Genomic DNA, 22,493 nt, shown 5'->3' on the forward strand with positions numbered 1-22,493 from the left:
TACTGTCGAGGTACTTCGAAAGTAGTTTCGATATGATTGTTACCGAGATAGAGGTTCAAATTTACCGTACGTCTGCACGTAATACCCGGTCTGAAGCATAAATGTAATTTTCACTGACGTAGTGAACACGTGGCAATGGTTCTGGGGTCATCACAGACTTTCTACGATCACCAAACTGTTTCTAGTCAGCATTTTTTCACCAGTAAAACTTAAAATGCGCTCTGTCTGTGAATGGGAACCTTACGCCTATACAAATGTGCCCAGTGTGGCACTACTGTGACAAAACGAGCTAAAAGGGATCTTAACATGCCCGAAAACTTGAAACGACTGCCAAAAATTATGGACCAAGGGAAGGACTGCAAATTCAGCAAAATATTTCTCAGAACGTTTTCACTCTATTAACGGAGGTAGGACGTCAGACGGGCTGACTTGGAGCAGGAGAGGCCCCAGAGGACATTTTTATTTCCAGTATCTATACTTTCACAAATTCATAAAACTTTGTCAGCATGACCAGGAAGGATTCAGGATTCACACACACAGCAGTAGACACTCGTAGCAGTGGAAGTTCAAAAACGTAACAAAATAATCTTCTGCACTTAGTACTGGCTGCATTTGTTGCGATAGGTACACTTTTCTTAATCAGTAAGAGAGATTCTTAGATGAATTTTGCACAGCATACAAACCCTACTTACAGGTGTATGAAACTCTAGAATTTATTAAAAAAATGATCTGTTAGATTTTAAACTTCATGTTTGGAAAAACTCAAATTTTATAATTAATTACCTAATTTTTTACCAGAGTTTCTAAGAGATTTGGATAATTGTTTGTTTGAACTTCACTGCTATAAGTTTGAATCCTGAATCCTTCCAGGTCACGCTGACAAAGTTCTGTGAATTTATTTGTAAAAGTATAGACAGTGGAGATAAAAATGTCCTGGGGTGCGTCTCGTGCTCAAAGTCGGCTCTTTTGACGTCCTAATCCCGTCATTACAAAAATTGTAAACCGGGTGTTTCCTTGAAAAGCGATCAATAGGCAAAAGTTTCCAGTAAAATATGATGCTACCGTTTTGTGTCAACCAATTGTGTACTTACTTGTTGTTTATATGTGTCAGTGTACGTAAATGCTTCTCATGATGTAAATGAACCGCAAAAATTGAATTGATCTGCAGAATTAGCTTCACTTAAGCAGCGCATCCTGCTGTAGCACATCAGAGAAGGGAACTAGCGGAAAACGTTCCAGTCGGAGAACAAAAAAATTTTTATGAGCATGGAATGAGGTTTGGGGCAGCTGGTTCCTCACTTTCGCCAGTCTTTGAAATAGTATTATATTTGCCTTTTTCGTGGTACTACAGGATCATTTTTTGGCTGATAGTTTACTACGGTAATTCAGGCTTCATTAGCGGTCAACGTACACAGAGCGTGAAGAAGTTTCGTCTAAAACATACAGCTCTAAACCATGTATGTCGAATAAGTATTTTTCGAAGCATTTATTATTTTAACGTGACTGGTGTTCTTTCCATCGGTCCACCGATTTAAATAGTAAACATTAGCTCTGGCAAAATTGCAGACTGTTAAGTTCCAGAACGTTCTCGGTTTCTCGAAAGCAAAGTGTTGGTTTCCCTGCAGGCGGTGACGGCAAGCTTGGCGAACGCTGTCGTGCTGGACAAGAGGGTTTCTCTCAGTCCCATCTACGAGCAGACCGTGAAGAACGTCCTGTCTTCGGAAGTGTTCGCCGTGGACTTCGCCGGCCACCCGACAGAGGCGACCACCTTCATCAACCAGTGGGTGTCGGACAAGACGCGCTCAAAGATCCCCAGGATGCTGGAACAGCCTCTGGGCGCGGACACGGTGCTCGCCGTGGCCAGCGCCCTCTACTTCAACGGCGCCTGGAACGAGCAGTTCAAGGTCAACGCCACGCGCAGGGCGCGCTTCACCGTCAGCGAGACGGAGGCGTTCGAGGTCGACATGATGTTCCAGGAGTCATCCGCCCTCTTTGCCTATGACGAAGTAATCGGATGCCAGGTACGTTTCGACAAGCAACTGGATCTAGAAATAATCTACATCTGCCTGTTCAGCACAACTCTTATAAGTTGGCCCAGTGGATAGGCCTTGAAAAACTGAACACAGATCAATCGAGAAAACAGGAAGACGTTGTGTGGAACTATGGAAAAAAATAAGCAAAATATACAAACTGAGTAGTCCATGTGCAAGATATGCAACACAAGGATAGTGTGAGCTCAGGAGCGCTGTGGTCCCGTGGCTAGCGAGAGCAACTGCGGAACGAAAGGTCCTTGGTTCAAGTCTTCCCTGAAGTGAAAATATTAATTTTTTTATTTTCAGGCAATTATTTTGCGAAGCTGCACGGGTACACAGAGCAGTGTTGTTTACCTGATCGTGTGTCAATTATCAAAGTTCAGGCACTCACACATAATCAACTTCGCTCTCCAAAATTCCAGGACATGTTCAGATTTGCTTTGACATATGCAAGATTTGACGGTCTACACACGGAAAAATTTGAAAACGTTAAAAACATATGTTTTGACAGAGCACAGGGAAAACTGTGCGACTGTGAAACTGTTGCATTCATAGGTTGCAGTTTGACACTCTTATGTTTTCATCACTTTTTTGGGAGTGATTATCACATCCATAATAAAACCTAAATCAGGCAAGGTAGAAGAATCTTTTTACCCCTTCGCCAAGTGTAAAAAGTTAGGTGGGTCGACAACATATTCCTGTCATGTGACGCACCTGTCGTCACCAGTGTCGTATAGAATACATCAGACGTGTTTTCCTGTGGAGGAATCGGTTGACCTATGACCTTGCGATCAAATGTTTTCGGTTCACATTGGAGAGGCACGTCCTTTCGTCGACTAACCGCACGGTTTTGCGGTGCGGTCGCAAAACAGTCACTAAACTTATTACAGTGAACAGAGACGTCAATGAACGAACGGACAGATCATAACTTCGTGAAAATAAAAAAAGTAAACTTTTCACTCGAGGGAAGACTTGAATCGAGGACCTCTCGTTCCGCAGCTGCTCACGCTAACCACGGGACCACGACGCTCCTGAGCTCGCACTAACCTTGATGTTGCGTATCTTGCACATGGACTACTCAGTTTGTATATTTTGCTTTTTTTTTTTTCATAGTTCCACACAACGTCTTCCTGTTTTCTCCATTGATCTGTGTTCAGTTTTTCAAGGCCTATCCACTGTGCCAACTTATAACTAAATCTGAGGGGGATGCGATGGGGAGGTTCCCTTCTGAGTCTTCTAACAGCAATACTCAACTTGACTGGCTCAAGCTGTTATTGGTAGCTAGAAATCAGATAATTTCTCTACAAACAGCAAATCACTATAAGTTTGAGAATACTATTTACATTCCATCGCACTGTTCATTGACGGTTGTTGTTGTTGTGGTCTTCAGTCCTGAGACTGGTTTGATGCAGCTCTCCATGCTACTCGATCCTGTGCAATCTTCATCTCCCAGTACCTACTGCAGCCTACATCCTTCTGAATCTGCTTAGTGTATTCATCTCTTGGTCTCCCTCTATGATTTTTATCCTCCATACTGCCCTCCAATGCTAAATTTGTGATCCCTTGATGCCTCAAAACATGTCCTACCAACCGATCCCTCCTTCTACTCAAGTTGTGCCACAAACTTCTCCCCAATCCTATTCAATACCTCCTCATTAGTTACGTGATCTACCCATCTAATCTTCAGCATTCTTCTGTAGCACCACATTTCGAAAGCTTCTATTCTCTTCTTGTCCAAACTAGTTATCGTCCAAGTTTCACTTCCATACATGGCTACACTCCATACAAATACTTTCAGAAACGACTTCCTGACACTTAAATCTATACCCGATGTTAACAAATTTCTCTTCTTCAGAAACGATTTCCTTGCCATTGCCAGTCTACATTTTATATCCTCTCTACTTCGACCATCGTCAGTTATTTTACTCCCTAAATAGCAAAACTCCTTTACTACTTTAAGTGTCTCATTTCCTAATCTAATTCCCTCAGCATCACCCGATTTAATTTGACTACATTCCATTATCCTCGTTTTGCTTTTGTTGATGTTCATCTTATATCCTCCTTTCAAGTCACTGTCCATTCCGTTCAACTGATCTTCCAAGTCCTTTGCTGTCTCTGACAGAATTACAATGTCATCGGCAAACCTCAAAGTTTTTACTTCTTCTCCGTGAATTTTAATACCTACTCCGAATTTTTCTTTTGTTTCCTTTACTGCTTGCTCAATATACAGATTGAATAACATCGGGGAGAGGCTACAACCCTGTCTCACTCCTTTCCCAACCACTGCTTCCCTTTCATGCCCCTCGACTCTTATGACTGCCATCTGGTTTCTGTACAAATTGTAAATAGCCTTTCGCTCCCTGTATTTTACCCCTGCCACCTTCAGAATTTGAAAGAGAGTATTCCAGTCAACATTGTCAAAAGCTTTCTCTAAGTCTACTTATTTTTTTCCCTGATAACGACGTACTCTTGAGTAGTCCCCGCCCGGAGATCCGAATGGGGGACTACTTTACCTCCGGAATATTTTACCCAAGAGGACGCCATCATCATTTAATCATACAGTAAAGCTGCTTGTTCTCGGGAAAAATTACGGCTGTAGTTTCCCCTTGCTTTCAGCCGTTCGCAGTACCAGCACAGCAAGGCCGTTTTGGTTAATGTTACAAGGCCAGATCAGTCAATCATCCAGACTGTTGCCCCTGCAACTACTGAAAAGGCTGCTGCCCCTGCAACTACTGAAAAGGCTGCTGCCCCTCTTCAGGAACCACATGTTTGTCTGGCCTCTCAACAGATACCCCTCCGTTGTGGTTGCACCTACGGTACGGCCATCTGTATCGCTGAGGCACGCAAGCCTCCCCACCAACGGCAAGGTCCATGGTTCATGGGAAGTCATTGAGGGTATACCTATCTATAAATGAATCAAGAACTGGAATAATGAATTGGGTGTTCTGTGGAAACGTGGATTAATTGAATGCTCCCAGTTACCAATACGTGAAAAACTTGGAAAAACATGTAGCGTTAGATACTCGCATCGCAGTAGTTGATTGGAATTAAATGTCCGTCTGCAGGGATTGTAATGGGGTCGTCCTGCTACGTACGTAGTAGTTCGTAACTACTGTGCCAGGTCTGTGAGAAATCCTCCAGATGCTGGAAATGTCAGTATCAGAGCAGCAGCTTAGACTCACAGTGAGACCACGTGGTCATGGTGTGCTGAACGGCTGATTCCACCGTAGCAACTCCCATTCTGCCTCCCTAAAACTTTAAATTTGTTCATATCCCGTGTCATACTATCTCCAGTCTTCAGTGCCGGATATAGAGACAGGAACGCTAAAGATAAAACGTAGGGTAGTATTGCTAATGTCATAGCTACAATCTCGCAATTGTTTATTAATAATAATACTATTAATTCCGACTATTGTGCAGGTCGACATTTGACTCGTAATTCTATCCAAACCCCATCTTCAGTTTTACTGTTGCTGTATTCAGCGGGCCGGTCGCGGTGGTCTAGCGGTTCTAGGCGCACAGTCCGGAACCGCGCGACTGCTACGTCGCAGGTTCGAATCCTGCCTCGGGCATGGATGTGTGTGATGTCCTTAGGTTAGTTAGGTTTAAGTAGTTCTAAGTTCTAGGGGACTTACGACCTAAGATGTTAAGTCCCATAGTGCTCAGAGCCATTTGAAACATTTTTTTTTTTTTGTATTCAGCGGTACAGTGACCGTAAGAAGAGGGATATTTCTCAACAAGACCAACGAGTTAAATGTTGGACTAAGGATCGTTTGCTGGATACACACAATCGCAACAACCAAAGCAGAAACTTAGGCAAACAGTCAGTGTCACTAGAACGAAACAGAATCACGTGAGGTGGTTTACCACGGACCCTGTCAGCAAACCTTTTTATTGATCGACTGGATTTGAGGCAGTATCAGATCTTTTCGGAGTGCAGCTAATAAGTATACTTCGTTCTGTAAAGGCAATGGAGGGGGAAAGAAATTGGAGAGCCGATTTCTCAACTTCACGGCTCCACTAGACTTCAGAAAGAAATTACAGAACCTATTTCTCAACTTCATGGCATTCTTTCTAGGTCGCCACTGGTTTTCTGGCTTTCGATAAGAGTTCTCCGTAGCGTGGTCTGCATCCATCCTTTGGTAGCGTCCATTGAAGAGTCGATCTATGCTCTGGAACGGTCCCGTCGTTCAGTGGTGTTTAGGTGGACCCCAGGCAACGAACTTGCCCACAGGCTGGCCAAACAGGCTACGCGGAAACCGCTTCTAGAGATAGGCATCTCCGAAACTGACCTGCGTTCTGTTCCTACTCCGCAGGGTTTTTCGGCTTTGGGAGACGGAATGGCATAACAGTACGCCCAACAAACTGCGTGTCATTAAGGGGGCTACGAATGTGTGGATGTCTTCCATGCGGTCCTCTCGCAGGGGACCACTTGTCCTCTGTCGGCTCCGCATTGGCCGTACGTGGTTAACGCATGGTTACCTCCTCCGTCGTGAGGACCCACCTCGGTGTCATTGTAGCTCACAAATGACTGTTATCCACCTCTTACTTGACTGTCCACTTTTAGCCGCTCTGTGGCGGACTTTTAACTTTCCCATCACCTTACTTTCGGTGTTATGCGACAGTGCTTCAACAGCAGCTTTAGTTTTACGTTTTATTCGTGAGGGTGGGTTTTATCATTGGATCTAAGTTTTAGCGCATGGCCTTCGTCCCTCTGTGTCCTCCACCCTAGTGCTTTTAGGGTGGAGGTTTTAATACGTTGCAGAAGCGCTGGCTTCTCCTTTTTATTATCATGGTCAGGCAGTGAAGGTAATCTGCTCTCTTGTTTCTTGCGTCTTTCTGTGGTTCCCTTGTCCGATTTTGTCCATTTTAGTGTTTATTGCCCTTCCGTCATTCTTGTGGTTTTATCCTTTCTTCCAGCTGTGTTTTGTATGTATCGATTGTTTTCCTCCCACCCATGTGGAACTATTTTAATCGGAACGAAGGACCGGTGACCTAGTACTTTGGTCCCTCCCCCTCTCTTAAACACAGACCAACCAACCAACTTTCGCGGACAAAGGCAAAGGTCCCGAGTTAGTCTCGGTCCGGCACACAGTTTTAATCTGCCAGGAAGTTTCAAACAAAGTCTTGTTGCTCATCGCGCTGGGAAACGTCGTTTTCGGCCGCAAAATGTGAGAGATTAAACGCCCCAATGGAACGGGTTGATTCGTTGACACACTTCACGTAATCTCATGAGGCCTTGTCGTGGCGATTCTGAAAGGTGGTTGTTTCCTGAGCCACCCATAAGAACAGTGTGATTTCAACGAAGGTTGTCGCGGTTCTGACTTATACCGTAGGGGCATAAAGAGGAGTGAAACGTGGGTAAGGAGTAGTCAGACGACCTTTCCATCGAGCGACAGGTCCACGGTGGCACTGGGAAGAATCGTGCCGAAATTTGGTACCAGGTTGACATGAACCCCCCCCCCCCCAATTCACATTAAGTTGAGTTGGGGCTTTATTTTCCGCATATGTCGACATCTTTGTCTGAAACGCCACCAAGCGAGGGTTCCACGTCAGACAGCCCCACGCTTTCGCATCACCATCAGAGGAGGAGGTTGTAGGTAGCTTTCCGCCGCGTCAACTGCTTTGGTGTAAATGCGCTGTCTCATCTTACTGAGACAAGTGTAAGTTCTGCCCAGTTCTCTTAGTGTTTGAACACTGCTACTTCTCGTGTGTAAGGAAGACGTAGTAACCATACGGCCAGTAATCTCAGTTCAAGAGTTGTATTCGACCTGTTGAAGAAGAAAATGTTATTGAGCGTGACATCATGCGTGTCTGTTTCATCTTTTGTCAGAACTGTGTTCAAAATCGCTAAGACAGTTGCCTACAGAACTACTAAGACTAAGTTAGTCGAGTTACGTTTTCAATATATTTACTTGTCATCAGTCTTCTACCTGGTTCGAGGCGACCCGACAAGAATTCTTCCCTTCTACCCATCTCTCCATCTTAAGTAGCACTTGCAACCTACGTCCTCAATTAAATGTTGGCTCTAAACGGGCATTCTTAAAAATTTCTTCCTCAAATTAAGATCGATGTTTAATACTATTAGACTTACGTTTGCCAGGAGCGCCTTGTCTGCCAGTGTGGTCTGATTTTTATGTCCCCGTCACTTCGTGCGTCGTCAGATGTTATTTTGCTTCAGTGGTAGCAGAATTCTTTAACCTAGTTAACTCCGTGGTCTCCGACCCTGATGTTACTTCTGACGCTGATCTGATCTGATCTCATTACTGCAGATACTTAGTCAGTACACTTTGCGACCGTTGTGCTGGAGTATTTTCATGATGAAGGAACCAAACTATCAAATACAGAGTCCTGATGGATGGTTAGAAGAGCTTCAACACCTTAAGGCGGCCATTGTGGGTCTTTAATTTCACGTTTTGTATTTCCTGGTAGGTTAGTCTCAATTTATAAAACATCCCATATTTTGAAAATGTTTTCTTTAGCTAGTTTTCTTACTGCAGCATGGAGTGCGTAAGTAGCGATTTTATGTGAGCAGAGAGCAAGCTGACATTAGCCTCCAGAAACTACGTGAATCGTCTGAATACCGTGGAAAGATTATCGTAGTTTTGGTACACTGTCGTCGAAGACAGAGTAACAAATGTTTTGTCATGCGTTTGTGTTCAGTTTTCTTCATAGCCGTTTCTCAACAGGAGTGGATAAGCTAATATTTTGGTTGTAATATACGCGTAACTAACAGATTGACTGTCCTACGTGATCAGCGCTTCGAAGCCTTACTGTGAACTAACTGAAAAGTGCTCTTAACCTTTCGTGAGCCGTGGGAAACATGCTTCACTACAATGAACTCGCTCCTAGTCCCGTGGGATTCACAGTTGCCACCTCTGTACGGTGCTACCACCTAGTGAACAGTATAGGGTACTACTTCCAATCGGAAGTTCCCGCCGTTTTTGCTGTACCTTCGCGCAGAGGCATTGTATAGCTGAGTGTTGCTCTGTAGAGGAGCCTATCAGTGCTGTTTGCGTGACATTTTGTGATTTTTTTTTTTCCCCCTCAAAGATATAGTATAAGTTAAATACTTTTGATTTACCCAAATTTACGAAGGAAGACGTAAAATTGGAACGAGGAGAATTCCAGTGTGAAGCAAACGGAGCCATTTCTGCAGTAAAATGGATGGATAACCGTCCAGTCACTTTCCTGTCCTCAATTCATGACCCATGAGAAATAGCCACAGTGAAAAGGAAAAACAAGGATGGTACTAGTACAGAGATTTCTTGTCCTGAATTTGTGGCAGAATACAACAAAATAATGGGTGGTGTCGTTTAGTTTGATCAATTACGAGAAAGGTATGCTATTGGCAGACGTTCTGTAAAATGGTGGCACAGAATATTTTATTTCCTGGTGGACGTTGCTGCAGTGAACAGTTTTATCCTGTGGAAAATAAGTAAAAGAGAAAGTGGACAGCATGATCAGCTCACATACAGGATCCATCTAGCCAGACAATTGATCGCTGGCTTCTCGTCCCAAAAAAGGCGTGGACAAAAACCTGTCTTTCTGGCAAAAAGGGGTAAAGTACCTGACGATTTTAGTCATGTGGCTGTAGGGGAGCATCAACCCATTTTAGGAGACTACTACTAGACGTGCCGTCATTGTAGTACCAAAGCTGCGGAAAAGAGCACTCGCTGTGTTTGTACATATTGTCAAATACCACTTTGCATAGACCCATGTTTCAGAAAATTTCATGGCAAGTAATTTGAACAATCATTGTAATAAGAGAAGTAAATTTATCAAATAAATATGACGTATATTGAAAAAGTTGTTTTTGTCATTTAACTCCAAGGAAGGGCAGTGAGAAGAATACTTCCCACCTTGTTGTGTGACCTCACTTTCACAGTTGGAGCAAATTTGATATTCTGTATGATAAATATACCTATCTGTTAACTACTATCTGCTCTCCATTCATTAAAAAAAACTGCTCAATAATTTTGCCCACGAAAGTATTAAACCACTCATTGAGAACTAGCTTTTTTTGCGTCTGCTTGACCACTGTGAGCAGCTCGTCTGAGGTTAGCTCCAGACGGCCTCGGACGAGCGTACCGGCGCGTGCGGCTGCGTCACGGCGAGCGCAGTCCCTCGTGACCGTGACCTTTGTCCCGCAGGTGCTGGGTCTGCCGTACAAGGACGAGGACTTCGCGCTGTTCCTGGTGCTCCCCGACAAGCCGGGTGTGTCCGGCCTCTCGCGGCTGGAGCAACAGCTGTCTCCAGCGGCGCTGATCCAGCTGCTGGACTCGGCAGACTGGAGCGAACTGCCCTTCTACGTCCCTCGCATGAAACTCGAAGCTTCCTTCAACCTCAACGACGCCCTTGTCGCCGCCGGAGTCACGGACATGTTCGACGCTTCCACAGCCGATCTGTCTGGCATCCTCAGCCCCAATAGGTGAGCAAAGACCCATTTTCCAACTGCGTTGGCATTGCTCATTTCTGTGTACAAAATATCAAACCATCTCTGTATACGTCCAACACCAAACTGCCACAATCTGTTGTATACTACCTGGTCATTACCTCCACTATTAAGTCTGCTGTCTTTCGTGGTTATTAAGATAGAAAGTAAAAATCCTCAATGGTGTTACAGTGCGCCATGCCCCTTTCAATTTTGTCTTGCATAATTAACGCTCGGAACACTCTACTGGGCCTTTTTCAGATTCTTCTAGAGCCTTCGGTTATCTAAACACTGAACAATGTTGAGCTAACCCGTAGCACCAGAAGATCAGTGCAGATAGGTCGAAACGCCGAATATGGAAGAAGAAATTGAACACGATGCAGCCTAACACCCTAGAAGATTTAACCATCATCTGCATTCCCTTCTATCCTGTATCGAATCTCTCTTTCATTATCAAATGAAGAGGACAAATATGGCTAGGCACATTGTCTGCCAACCTCCCACCTCCTGTGAACCCAAACACTATACACACATAGTACGTAGTAAAAATTTCGTGTCTTTGTATATATTTATAATTGTTAAGGGCGTGGTCCATATCTTTCGTCGGTTCTCTCGTAAATATTATTGTAATCTCTTGCTCGGAAGTGAAAAGCTGTAATTTTGTCAGTGCACTTGGGAATTGTGCGTCCTCATACATCTACGGTATCTTTTAAAGACAGTTCAAGCTCTTAACGTGTCTTGTAGTCAGCTGTTACTAAAATACCTGAATGCGCTAAACAGGTTAATTCGAGGACATCATTTGTATTGTGAGATAAAGACCTGCTCGTCATACAGACTGGTTGCAAGTATATTTCTTACCAGATGTTCCTCTGCATGATGAATGTAGGAGACCCTTGCTATAATATGTTTAGAATTTCCAAACACAGTCACTCGAACTGGACTCGTCTAAATCTACACGATTACTCCGCAGTTCACACCTACATGCCTGTCAGAAGGTTCATAGATCCACTTTCACACTATTTCCCTACATTTCCACTTTCTAACAGAGTACAGGAGAAAAGAACACTTCAATATTTCTTTTATTTCCGCCAATGATCACAAAACGTTTGGTCCCAAGACTACTGGTATCGGTCAACAATGACCATCTTCAGGTCTGTTTTATACGTTGTACTAATAGAATAAACCCGCTGTGGCATCGTCACCAAATACACACAAAATCACCTTATTATCGTCGCATGGATTTAAAATACGGTGTGAAGCAGGTCACAGTTCAGGCAGTCATAATGTGCCTGCTGTTACTCTTAACAGCGATGGAGACAGTACGGCAGCTAGGACTGTAACCTAGTTTACACCACATATGCGACGATAAGAAGCTGATTTTGTGTGTATATTGTGGCGATGCCGCTATAGCTTTATTACATTAAGACAGGTTACAAAACGGGTATCTAATCCTGTCGCTGGCCGAAACCGGTACTCTAAGGACCACAAGTTTTGTGATCATTGGCGGAAATAAAAGGAATTCATTATACACTTCTTGGATCACTGTTTCAATCCACGACCAAGTCGCGACTTGTGAAATTTAAATATTTCCATGAGAGAGCTGACGGCACTCTTACTTTATTGCGATGATCATTTGTCTGTACGTAGGTTATTCAGCAGAATATTTCCACAAGCGGAGGAGAAATTTCGTGAAAACATCTTGTGGCGACGAAAAATGCATTTCCTTTAATCGGTGCCACCCAACTCGCGTCTCGCTCTTTCCCGCGACAATAAAAAACGAGGTTCCCCTGTTAAGGGTCCAATACAACAGAGAAATATCCTGTCAGTGGTCTTTCGATCGTGTGATGTCCTTAGAGGAGGGTAAATGATGTCTGCAAACAATCTAAGAGGGCTGCTCAGATTGTCTCCTAAATAGTGTATGTCGATCAGGTACACCGGAGGGCCTTTAACACTTTCTTGGGGAACGCTGGATATCGCGTAGTTTCCCTAGATGGCTTTCCGCCAGTTACTACGAACTGTGATCTTACTGAGAGGAAATCTTGAATCTACTCGCATAACCCGAGACTTTTTTGTGTGTTTTTTTCCCTTAGAGTCCAGACAATACTCCGTAGGCACGCAATTTCTTTGTAAGCCGTTTCTCAGGAACGGTATCGAAAGACTTTTGCAAACATAGAAATCTGGGATCAGTTTGACAGCCCCCTGTCTATAGCTCTCATATTTCCTGAGAGTAAAGACCTAGTTGTGTTTCACAAGGACGATCTTTCCTGAATCCTCGCTGTACGTCAATAGATCGTTTCGTTAGAGGTAATTCATAATGTTGGAACAAAATATACGTTCCAAAATCCTGCTGCAAACTAATCTTGTCATTGACGTCAGTCTGAAATTCGGTGGATTACTCCTATTTCTTCTTTTGAGCATTGGTGTGACCTGTGCAGTTTAGGTACGGATCTTTTGTCGAGTGAGCGGTTGTGTATGACTGCTAAGTAAGTAGCTATTAATTTATGTATCAGTTACTTAGGAACATAACTGGTACACATTTTGGCCCACGAGACTCGGTTTTATTAAGTGATCTAGTTGCTTTGCTACACCAAAGATATCTAATCCCAAGTCATCTATGTTTGCAGCTGTTCTTACATCGAATTCAGGAAGATTTACTTAGTCTTCTTTGATGAAAGCATTTCGGAAAACCGTATTTAGTAACCCCGCTTTTGTGGCACTGTACCATTGCTATTGCACAGAAGTTTTTAGTCGATTTGTAAAACATAAGTATTCTAAATAGAACACTGGACTATACAGTAAGAAGAATATTAAAAAAACCTACACAGCTGCTATAACTTTATTTTATCTGGAATCCCCAGATCACTCTAATAATGGGATCATTCATTTGACAAGGCTATGGCAGATTCCTTCCACACACGGCTCCGAAATCGTAAGTCAGTGTCTACTTGAAGTAACGTCATGGGGCTTTATTTGGTAAAGTGCGTGCAATATTAGTGCTCCCAGTTGCACAGACGGAGGGTTAGGGGAGGCTATAACGGTAATGGTGGGACTACGTTGTGGACGGGACAGTGCGGCAGGGAAGGTGTAGTTCTACAGGAAAAGCCCCACACAAACGCCTATCACGCAGAACTTGCAATCTACAGCTAGCGAGTCGGTAAGCAATCGTTTTAGCGCATTACGTCAGCGCGACCAATAATTTAAGTCAACCGCTTATTATCAACGCAATGGGTACAGGATTACGCTGAAATTCAAACAACTGGAACAACCTGTTTTCGTCTGTCTTGTTCACCATTTTTCCTCTTTTGTTGTTGCTTGTCAAAATTAGCTTATTTCCCAAAAACACAGCGGGGGTTCACACAATTTTTCTTCACTGACGTGATAATGCAGCTGCAATTGCAACAGAATCCTGAAACAGTCTGTTAGTGATAAATTGCGGACATGTAAGGTGAATAGTTTATGAAAAGCTCAAGCTCATTATAAAAATAAACATAAGGTTCCTTCAGTTGTGTTATTACATATCCACACTAATTCTCATTTCATCATCTATGGTAGCACTTCAAATAAATTTTTTCACTGAAAACATCTGTAGTCACTCGTACTGTATATCGCAATAGATAAAGTTTTGCTGTTAGCTACATGGCAAAATACCCTCCGCTATGCATTCCATCATTTGACAAAAATTCATTCCGGTGTCTCAGAACCATTGGATAGTGGAGCTGTTACGCTTATTTCACTTGCACTCTACCACTTGCATGCACGATCGGACGTAAGTGCACTACATACAATCGATTTTCTCGAGACCCACGATCGATACAGATCTCGTCTCCACTTCAAAGAAACATTCCATTTTTAGCACCATTTTGTACGCAGCATTATATGGTTTAACATGCACCAAATAGAAACTCGTAGCGATCCCGGTTTTTCATGGCAAAGTATCCGAATTTCGCACAGTACATGCTCAAAATAGAAATATCGCAATAACTATGGCCATTAACGAAATGGCAGGCAGTTCGTCATAAAACTAACTATTGAGGCTGCGGGGTGTGTGATTTTTAACCGAATAGTTTCTTTTAGTGCAGCCAGCGTGTGAACCCTTCCTTCCCGCAGTATACCGAGGAAGGCAGAGAAAGATTAGACCAGCCAGTGGCGATAGCAACCTGAAGGAGCGACGGTCCGTCGCCGTGGGCCCTGAGCTCTGCGTATTCTGTATGTGTAAAGGTTGTAAGACAATCTATTAAAACTTTGATTTTTATTCAGTTACTTGTCTCTGTCGTACTTACATTCAGATATACAAATATTTACGTTAAATTTATTTATCTTCGTCTTGACAAGTTCTGCAATGCACTGTACCAAAACGATGTTAAGGTTCCAATGGCTCATTGCACCACTTAAGCTGAGTGGATTTAATGTACTCCATTGAAGAAAATGTTACTTTGCGAATATATATATATATATATATGGACCTGAAAAAGATTTCAAGAGTGAAGTCTGAGCTTTGGGTAGCTATCTCGTGGCGTGACTTCCAAAACTGCTCATATTGGGAGAGGTTGTTACCTTAGTTTGGATTTAAGCATCTTTTTTATACGTTAAACATTGGGATTTTCATCAAATTGTTTACAAAGGAGTACTTCATCTCCCACTCGTCACTAAAAATGCACTTTTCAGTATTGTTTCTTTTCGACATTCTTACGAACCGTAATAACAAAACAATCACAGTAATAACCATGAAACGAGTAACAGTTGCAGTAATAAACAAACGGTAATTTGAAAAAGAGCGCAATATTAAGGAGATGAACGAAATGCAGATATCAGGTTGACTACAGGAACAGTGAGGCCTCTACAATGTCAGTGAGTGAAGGTGATATCACCTATAATTTGATGTAGTAGTCGAAGAGAAGCCACGTAATAGATTACTGATAAAGTGAATCAAAGGCTACACCCAAGCCACGATACTGAGTCACTCGCTGGAGGGGGATGACTCGCCGGTCACTTTGCCATTAGCCCTATTCTGTATCGTCCATACCGTTCGGTTCCGTAGGTAGCATCGCTAGTGACGCCATTTTCGGTTCGGTAGCTGGAGTTGCGATTATGTAAGCTACTGAGGCCTGTTGCCGATCGGTCCGCCTGCCAATTTTTCGTCTCCTGTACCAAGAGGTGGTGAGGTGCCAGTAGGGCCCTTCATTCATTTCGATGTGCTTTAACTGCAGAGACGATTTGTTACTAAAAAAATATTCAATGATTCTTCGTTTTGGATGTAGTGATTGTTTTATTGAAGAATCACTGGAACCCATCCAAGCAGAACATGAATTCATAAATACACTACTGGCTATTAAAATTGCTACACCAAAAAGAAATGCAGACGATAAACGGATATTCATTGGACAAATATGTTGTACTAGAACAGACATGTGATTACATTTTCATGCAGTTTGGGTGCATGGATCCTGAGGAATCAGTACCCAAAACAACCACCTCTGGCCATAATAACGGCCTTGATACGCCTGGGCATTGAGTCAAAATGGAGCTTGGACGGCGTTTACAGGTACAGCTGCCCATGCAGCTTCAACACGATACCACAGTTCATCAAGAGTAGTGACTAGCGTATTGTGACGAGCCAGTTGCTTGGCCATCATTGACCAGACTCTTTCAATTGGTGAGAGATCTGGAGAACGTGCTGGCCAGAGCAGCAGTCAAACATTTTCTGTATCCAGAAAGGCCCGTACAGGATCTGCAACATGCGGCCGTGCATTATCCTGCTGAAACGTAGGGTTTCGCAGGGATCGAATGAAGGGTAGAGCCACAGGTCGTAACACATCTGAAATGTAACCTCCACTGTTCAAAGTGCCGTCAATGCGAACAAGAGGTGACAGACGTGTAACCAAAGGCACCACATACCATCACACTGGGTGATACGCCAGTATGGCGATGACGAATAGACGCTTCCAATGTGCGATCACCGCGATGTCCCAAACACGGATGCGACCATCATGATGCTGTAAACAGAACCTGGATTCATCCGAAAAAATTTTTTGCCATTCGTGCACCCAGGTTCGTCGTTGAGAACACCATCGCAGGCGCTCCTGTCTGTGATGCAGCGTCAAGGGTAACCGCAACCACGGTCTCCGAGGTGATAGTCCATGCTGCTGCAAACGTCGTCGAACTGTTCGTGCAGATGGTTGTTGTCTTGCAAACGTCGAACTGTTCGTGCAGATGGTTGTTGTCTTGCAAACGTCGCCATCTGTTGACTCAGGGATCGAGACGTGGCTGCACGATCCGTTACAGCCATGCGGATAAGATGCCTGTCATCTCGACTGCTAGTGATACGAGGCCGTTGGGATCGAGCACGGCGTTCCGTATTACCCTCCTGAACCCACCGATTCCATATTCTGCTAACAGTCATTGGATCCCGACCAACGCGAGCAGCAATGTCGCGATACGATAAACCGCAATCGCGATAGGCTACAATCCGTCCTTTATCAAAGTCGGAAACGTGATGGTACGCATTTCTCCTCCTTACACGACGCATCACAACGTTTCACCAGGCAACGCTGGCTAACTGCTGTTTGTGTATGAGAAATCGGTTGGAAACTTTCCTCATGTCGGCACGTTGTAGGTGTCACCACCGGCGCCAACCTTATATGAATGCCTTGAAAAGCTAATCACTTGCATATCATAGCATCTTCTTCCTGTTGGTTAAATGTCGAGTCTGTAGAACGTCATATTCGTGGTGTAGCAATTTTAATGGCCAGTAGTGTATTATGTATGAATGTAATTTGAGAATCGTGGAAGTGGACATGGTGAGCATGGTCATGTCACGGAGAAGGCAAGAGCAACGGAAGTGGGCAAAGCACTTACAGGAAATGCGGCGCCATGGAATTTGCCGACATAATCTGTGGGATGAGTCAATCCTTCTGAAGTGCCTGGGAGTAACTTTGTGGCTAGGTAGTGACTGAGGAGGAAGGCAGCCTGTTACGTGAGTCAGGAAACGCAGCAGCACATTGGAGCCCATCACAGAACTGCGGCCATCCCTTTGCACACGACGGAATGTATATTTAGGAAATCCTGAAATGACTAAATCAGCTGAAGTTATATCATCAAGTTTTTAACAGTGATTTTGAGGAAGGCCATACTGGCGGAAACCAGTCAATAATAGAGTGCCTCACTGCATCCTGGTTTTGTTTCAAATACACGTAGAACATGTAAACAACAGACACGTGGAGCCATAAAAACGAAAACTCACTGGTGACGGCACAGTGGTGCCGAAACGTGTTTGGGTACTGAGAAGAAACGGTGTTTTGCATAACTGGCGGACCTCACATCCAAAAAATATTAACTGCAAACACGGCCAACACCAGGAGCTGCAAATCAGAATGATTAATATCATCTAGAGCCACTTATTTTCCACTTACCTGTCACTTGTTTGCTTCCTCTTCTCTGGCTACCGGTTTCAACGCTCCTCCTCAAGAGCTCAGAAGGAAACCCAGTTCCAAGCAAAGAAGGGAAAGCAGAAAGGTGGAAGGACTATATAGAGGGTCAATACTAGGGAGACGTACTTGAGGACAATATTCTGGAAATAGAAGAGAATGTAGATGAGGACAAAATAGGAGATAAAATACTGCGTGAAGAGTTTGACAGAGCACTGAAAGGCCCGAGTCGAAACAAGGCCCCGGGAGTAGACAACATTCCATTAGAACTACTGAAGGCCTCGGAAGAGCCAGTCCTGACAAAACTCTACCATCTGGTGAGCAAGATGTATGAGACAGGCGAAATACCCTCAGACTTCAAGAAGAATATAATAATTCCAATCCCAAAGAAATCAGGTGTTGACAGATGTGAAAATTACCGAACTATCAGTTTAATAAGTCACAGCTGCAAAATACTAACACGAATTCTTTACAGACGAATGGAAAAACTGGCAGAAGCCGACCTCGGAGAACATCAGTTTGGATTCCGTAGAAATGTTGGAACACGTGAGGCAATACTGACCTTACGACTTATCTCAGAAGAAAGATTAAGGAAAGGCAAACCTACGTTTCTAGCATTTGTAGACTTAGAGAAAGCTTTTGACAATGTTCACTGGAATAGTCTCTTTCAAATCTAAAGGTGGCAGGGGTAAAACACAGGGAGCGAAAGGCTATACAGGGTTGTAGCCTGTCCCCGATGTTATTCAATCTGTATATTGAGAAAGGAGTAAAGGAAACAAAAGACAAATTTGGAGTAGGTATTAAAATCCATGGAGAAGAAATAAAAACTTTGAGGTTCGCCGATGACATTGTAATTCTGTCACAGACAGCGAAGGACTTGGAAGAGCAGTTGAACGGAATGGACAGTGTCTTGAAAGGAGGATGAACATCAACAAAAGCAAAACGAGGATAATCGAATGTAGTCGAATTAAATCGGGTGATGCTGAGGGAATTAGATTAGGAAATGAGACACTTAAAGTAGTAAAGGAGTTTTGCTATTTGGGGAGCAAAATAACTGATGATGGTCGAAGTAAAGAGGATATAAAATGTAGACTGGCAATGGCAAGAACAGCGTTTCTGAAGAAGAGAAATTTGTTAACATCGAGTATAGATTTAAGTGTCAGGAAGTCGTTTCTGAAAGTATTTGTATGGAGTGTAGCCATGTATGGAAGTGAAACATGGACGATAAATAGTTTGGACAAGAAGAGAATAGAAGCTTTCAAAATGTGGTGCTACAGAAGAATGCTGGAGATTAGATGGGTAGATCACGTGACTAATAAGGAGGTACTCAGTAGAAACGGGGAGAAGACGAATTTGTGGCACAACGTGACTAGAGGGGATCGATTGGCAGGACACTTTCTGAGACATCAAGGGATCCAGTTTAGCATTGAAGGGAAGCGTGGAGGGTAAAAATCGTAGAGGGAGACCAAGAGATCAATACACTAAGCAGATTCAGAAGGACGTAGGTTGCAGTAAGTACTGGGAGATGAAGCAGCTTGCACAGGATAGAATAGCATGGAGAGCTGCTTCAAACCAATCTCAGGACTGAAAACACCTTCTCATACTCCCTCTATTCCATCGTCTTGTTAATTTGTCCCCATCGCATGCTTCCTCTCGCCGCGACTCCTCTGACCTGCCTGTGCTGCGTTACGGTAATGTGGCAGCCTCCTCCTTCACTGTGTAACCTTCTTGCAGGACCGTCCCTGTGTACGTGAGCGACGTGGTGCACCGCGTGGTGATCGACATCACCGAGTCCGGCACGGAGGCGGCGGCCGCGACGGTGGCGACGGCGTCGCGATCCGGCAGCAGCTACAAGTTCGTCGTGGACCGGCCCTTCCTCTTCGTGCTGCAGCACCGCCGATCCGGCGTGCCGCTCTTCTGGGGCAGCGTTGTGCGGCCCACCCCGCGCTACCCGCTCTCCGGCACCCACTGAGGCACCGCCGCCTCAGACATCGATCTAAGAGCGACAAACTGGCGGCGTGCGGGTCACTCACTTCCCCAGCCGCTTTCTCCGCGGCCGCCCCTCGTTGACACGCGGTCTTCACCTATCAACATGTACGTGAATGGTGCGAGGCCTCCGTCCTGTTACATCTCTGCACTTCTCAAGAGCTGCTCGCCGTAATTTAGCTGCAGATAGTGAAGGCACTTGCGATTATACTGTCTAGCTGCGAAATAAGGCGAATAACTTGACGATGTAAATCTCTGTAGTGTTAAAGTTCCTAATTGCATTGGTGAACAAATACCTGAATCTAACTACTATTTCACTTTCCGCCTTGCAAACATGTCACTCATCTCCTCCCCTTATCCCAGATGTCACATCCCATGACTACTTCTGCTAATAAGAACAGCGAGATAAACAATTGACCGGGGAGTGCTACACATTATCACTCCTCACAAAAATCTTCTATTTGAACATTCCTTTGACAGCTGAACTGTCAAGTCAGTCTTAATCTCCAGTACAAAACATGGCTCTTGCCACGGTAGTGACAGTACTTTAGTGTAGGTCACGCATACCTTTACGTTACGCAATTCCTTTCAATTTGAAGTGATTTAACTGTTCCATTTTCCACCTGTCCATTATCAGAAAGCAACCACTTCATGTGTTCCCTCATTATCATCGGAAGCTGAATAGTGTATTAATTTAAAAGAAATACTTACGCTCTGCAGTGGAAGGTACCTTTAATGTTGCTATTAGATAAAAATTGTATGCTGGAGTGACAATCAAACAGGAGCCGAGCCATCCCTGTAGTCTGCATTAATCTTACCGATTGAGTTATCAAAGCACCGACCCACATTCCTACTCCATACTTTCGGCGCTTTCTGTCGCCAACAACAAGTTTTACTCTGTCACTGTATTATCGCTTATTTGCAAAGTAGTTGTGAGCAGTGCTTTTGGTACTGCAAAGCCAAAGATTTAATGTATGAATAATTTTAATGGAGTGTAAATAAATACTGACACTTCCAAATATTTATTGACTCACAATAAAACTTCATGATAAATTCATATTTTCATTGGAGATCCATAATTATATTAATAAAATACCTTACTGCACTGAAAATAGTAACCCTTCAAACAACAAAGTACATCAAGACACAAATCAACAAAATAAAAATACTCTAAACCATGCAAGTGTTTGAAAAAGCGCACAAAGCCGCCGCCTCCAAATTCGGCACAAATTAGAGACCGAATGTGCATAACAAGACGACGCAAACCACTTCAACATTTCCAAATGGTTGAGATCGCTATCGTGTAATAACCCATATCACATACACACACAACGATCATTTCAGCCTAATATGAACAGTTACATGTGGTGTACACTGAAGAGCCAAAGAAACTGGTCCACCTACCAAATATTATGTAGAGTCCACGTAAGCACGCAGAAGTGCCACAACACGACGTACACGAACTCGACTAATGTCTGAAGTAGTGCTGCAGCGAATTTACAGCACGAATCCTGCAGGACAACCCATAAATCCATAAGAGTACGAGGGGGGTGAAGATCTCTTCTGAACAGCACGTAGCAAGGCATCTCAGACGTGCTCAATAACGAACATTTCTGGGGAGTTTGGTGTCCAGAGGAAGTGTTTGAACTCAGAAGAACGTCCGTGGAGCCGTTCTGTAGCATTTCAGGACGTGTGGGGTGTCGCATTGTGAACCTGCAATTGCCCAAGTCCGTCGGAATGCACAATGAACACGAATGGATGCACGTGATCACACAGGATGCTTACGTACGTGTCACATACCAGTCGCATCTAGACATATCAGAGGTTCCATATCACTCCAACTGCATACGCCACACACCGTTACAGAGCCTCCAGTCGCTTGCTGATGTGAAGAGTCCATGGAGCCATGGGCTTGTCTCCATACCCATAGACGTCAAATGGTTCAAATGGCTCTGAGCACTATGGGACTTAACATCTGAGGTCATCAGTCCCCTATAACTTAGAACTAATTAAACCTAACTAACCTAAGGACATCACACACATCCATGCCGGAGACAGGATTCGAACCTGCGACCGTAGCGGTCACGCGGTTCCAGACTGTAGCGCCTAGAACCGCACGGCTACACCGGCCGGCCCGTAGACGTCCATCCGCTTGTTACAATTTGAAACGAGACTCATCCGACCAGGCAACATATTTCCAGTCATCAACAGTCCAATGTCGGTGTTAACGGGCCGAGGTGAAGCGTAAAGCTTTGTGTCGTGCAGTCAAGGGTACACGACTTTGCCTTCGGCTACGAAAGCCCATATCGATGAAGTTTCGTTGAGTGGTTCGCACGTTGACACTTGTTGATGGCCCAGTATTGAAATGGGCAGCACTTTGCAGAAGTGTTGGTCTGTGTTCGTCTTTTGTCACGTTGAACGATTTTCTTCAGGCGTCGTTGGTCCCGTTCTTACAGGATCTTCCTCCGGCCACAGCGATGTCGAGATTTGTTTTACCGGATTCCTGGCAGTCACGGTACACTCGTGGAATGGTTGTCCGGGAAAATCCCCACTTCATCGCTACTTCGGAGACGCAGTCCGGTCTCTCGTGCGCTGACTAGAACACTAGGTTCGAAC

At 44.1% G+C, this 22,493-nt stretch overlaps 1 protein-coding gene across 1 annotated transcript in view; it reads left to right on the plus strand.

Annotated features, from left to right (window-relative positions):
* LOC126234246 (leukocyte elastase inhibitor-like) overlaps positions 1-20,898 on the plus strand; it is a 57,562-nt gene extending 36,664 nt beyond the window's left edge. Inside the window, exons 3-5 of the mRNA XM_049942939.1 lie at positions 1,626-2,021; positions 10,187-10,464; positions 19,626-20,898. Of these exons, the coding sequence (XP_049798896.1) occupies positions 1,626-2,021; positions 10,187-10,464; positions 19,626-19,863 (912 nt within the window). The 3' untranslated portion in view covers positions 19,864-20,898. The remainder of the gene's footprint in view (positions 1-1,625; positions 2,022-10,186; positions 10,465-19,625) is intronic.
* The last annotated feature ends 1,595 nt before the right edge of the window (positions 20,899-22,493 follow it).

The sequence above is a fragment of the Schistocerca nitens genome, chromosome 2 (assembly GCF_023898315.1).
Source record: "Schistocerca nitens isolate TAMUIC-IGC-003100 chromosome 2, iqSchNite1.1, whole genome shotgun sequence".
Lineage (NCBI taxonomy): Eukaryota > Metazoa > Arthropoda > Insecta > Orthoptera > Acrididae > Schistocerca > Schistocerca nitens.